General features: G+C 32.7%; 1 protein-coding gene across 1 annotated transcript; it reads left to right on the top strand.

Moving 5' to 3' along the window:
- Positions 1–12: 12 nt before the first annotated feature.
- LOC109584313 (receptor-type tyrosine-protein phosphatase alpha-like) lies at positions 13–869 on the top strand. Its single transcript, XM_020000005.1, has 5 exons — positions 13–92; positions 138–266; positions 312–463; positions 513–648; positions 772–869. The coding sequence occupies exons 1-5, from the start codon at positions 30–32 to the stop codon at positions 847–849; spliced, it is 558 nt and encodes a 185-aa protein (XP_019855564.1). The 5' UTR covers positions 13–29; the 3' UTR covers positions 850–869.
- Positions 870–1,738: the final 869 nt, after the last annotated feature.

Genomic DNA, 1,738 nt, shown 5'->3' with positions numbered 1-1,738 from the left:
TGTTTAATACAGCTAGACACTTCTGGAAGATGATTGATGATAGAAATGTGACTGCTATTGTAATGCTATGCCAGGAAAATGAAAACAATCAAGTAACATTATTAATGAAGAAATTGAGTTTTATTATTTTATTATAGGAAGTTTGCTATCAATACTGGCCTTCAGCATCAAATGCACTAGTAACAGGAGAATACAATATCACACTACTGAATGAAAACACAAACAATAGATATATTGAAAGGAAATTTGAAGTTAAGAATAACAATGTAAGATAGCATACATGCAAGTATAGTTTCATTTGATTTGTTTAGACTGGTGCTAAGCAAAGTGTGACACAGTTTCAGATAACAAACTGGGATTCAACTGGAGAAGTGAAGAATCCTCAGACTATTTTAATGATAATAGAAGAAATGTACAGAACACAAAGGAAAAGAGGAAACACAAGCATTGTAGTACACTGCAGGTGAGAAAGAAATCTGATTAAATATTAATTTTAATTTCCTTCTTTATAGTGATACAGTTGGTCGTTCAGCAATGTTTTGTGCAGCTGCTACAACAATTAATAAATGTAAAACTGAAGGAGTCATTGATGTATTTCAAGTACTCAAAAGTCAACGTATTCAAAAACCAGGCAGTGTACAGACTGTTGTAAGTATAATGATTTATGTATCATTTTATTTTTCTACCTTAATTAAATAGTTTTAAAATTTTGTTTTTGTATGGTTTTTTGTACAGTGTTTTCTAGTGAGATAAATACTGTTCTATTTTTAGCAACAATATCAAGGGATATTTCAGATTGTACTGACATATTTGGATTCATTTGAGACGTATTCAAATTTTACTAAGTAGAAGTACTTTTTGTGTGTTCTTATGTACTGTCATTATGCTTTTACAATGAACTGGTTTTAAAATGTTTTTGTAATTACAGTTTAGTGTGTTTTTATTAAAATTATACATACACTTCCCTAATTGTGCTATTATGTTTTTTGTAAAAGTGTATACACAAAAACAACTTGACCACAGCAAGCCAGTAGCTACAAGATGAGCAGCTTGATATCGAATTATATCTATTTTGTTTCTATTGTGTGGTGTCTACTGTCACAAGCTCAAGGACAAGTCCCAATAATTTCTACCTTTTTTAGCAATGGTAAGATTGAATAGAATACTTTTAGTAGATGTTATATAACCTATGCAGGTGTTCAACTGTATCTACCTTATGAGGACAGGATAATACCTGATTACTCTATGATATATGCTAGCCAGTTTTATGATGTTAGACAGAATAATGATGGTACCAATGATGCTTTGTGGTGTCAGAGTGCTAACAATGGTACTAACATTGGAGTGTGGTATTATCCTAATGGAACTGAAGTACCTTTATTTGATGGACCCTTTGATGATCCATTAGCTCCTAGTCCAGTGTTCAGTAAGAGATTCAGTCATCAGATTGCACTAGCTAGAAGAGATGGACTATCAGGATATGAAGGTTTATACAAGTGTATCATTCCTGATGAGAATGGAGTGAATCAAACACTAGTGGTTGGAGCATATACTGATACTGGATACAATAACAGTAGTATGTGATAAATATAGACTATAATTAATGTACTTCTTTTACAGATGGTCCTGATGCTGATCCTACTATGCAGTTCTCTCTTCTCTCCACTAGTAGATTAGCTACTCCTCCAGTCTTCAGTCTCAGTTTCAATGTCTCTGATGGTCCTCCTACTACTGTCAG

The sequence above is a fragment of the Amphimedon queenslandica genome, unplaced genomic scaffold (assembly GCF_000090795.2).
Source record: "Amphimedon queenslandica unplaced genomic scaffold, v1.1 AMPQUscaffold_13222, whole genome shotgun sequence".
NCBI lineage: Eukaryota > Metazoa > Porifera > Demospongiae > Haplosclerida > Niphatidae > Amphimedon > Amphimedon queenslandica.
This window is presented reverse-complemented; position numbering and strand designations above follow the sequence as displayed.

Bases quoted from the DNA above. Each gene is read 5' to 3' on its own strand.
- LOC109584313 (XM_020000005.1), top strand. From the start codon at position 30: ATGATTGATGATAGAAATGTGACTGCTATTGTAATGCTATGCCAGGAA. The intron at 267-311 runs GTAAGATAGCAT...TGATTTGTTTAG, and splicing joins TTGAAGTTAAGAATAACAAT to ACTGGTGCTAAGCAAAGTGT. The intron at 464-512 runs GTGAGAAAGAAA...CCTTCTTTATAG, and splicing joins AGCATTGTAGTACACTGCAG to TGATACAGTTGGTCGTTCAG.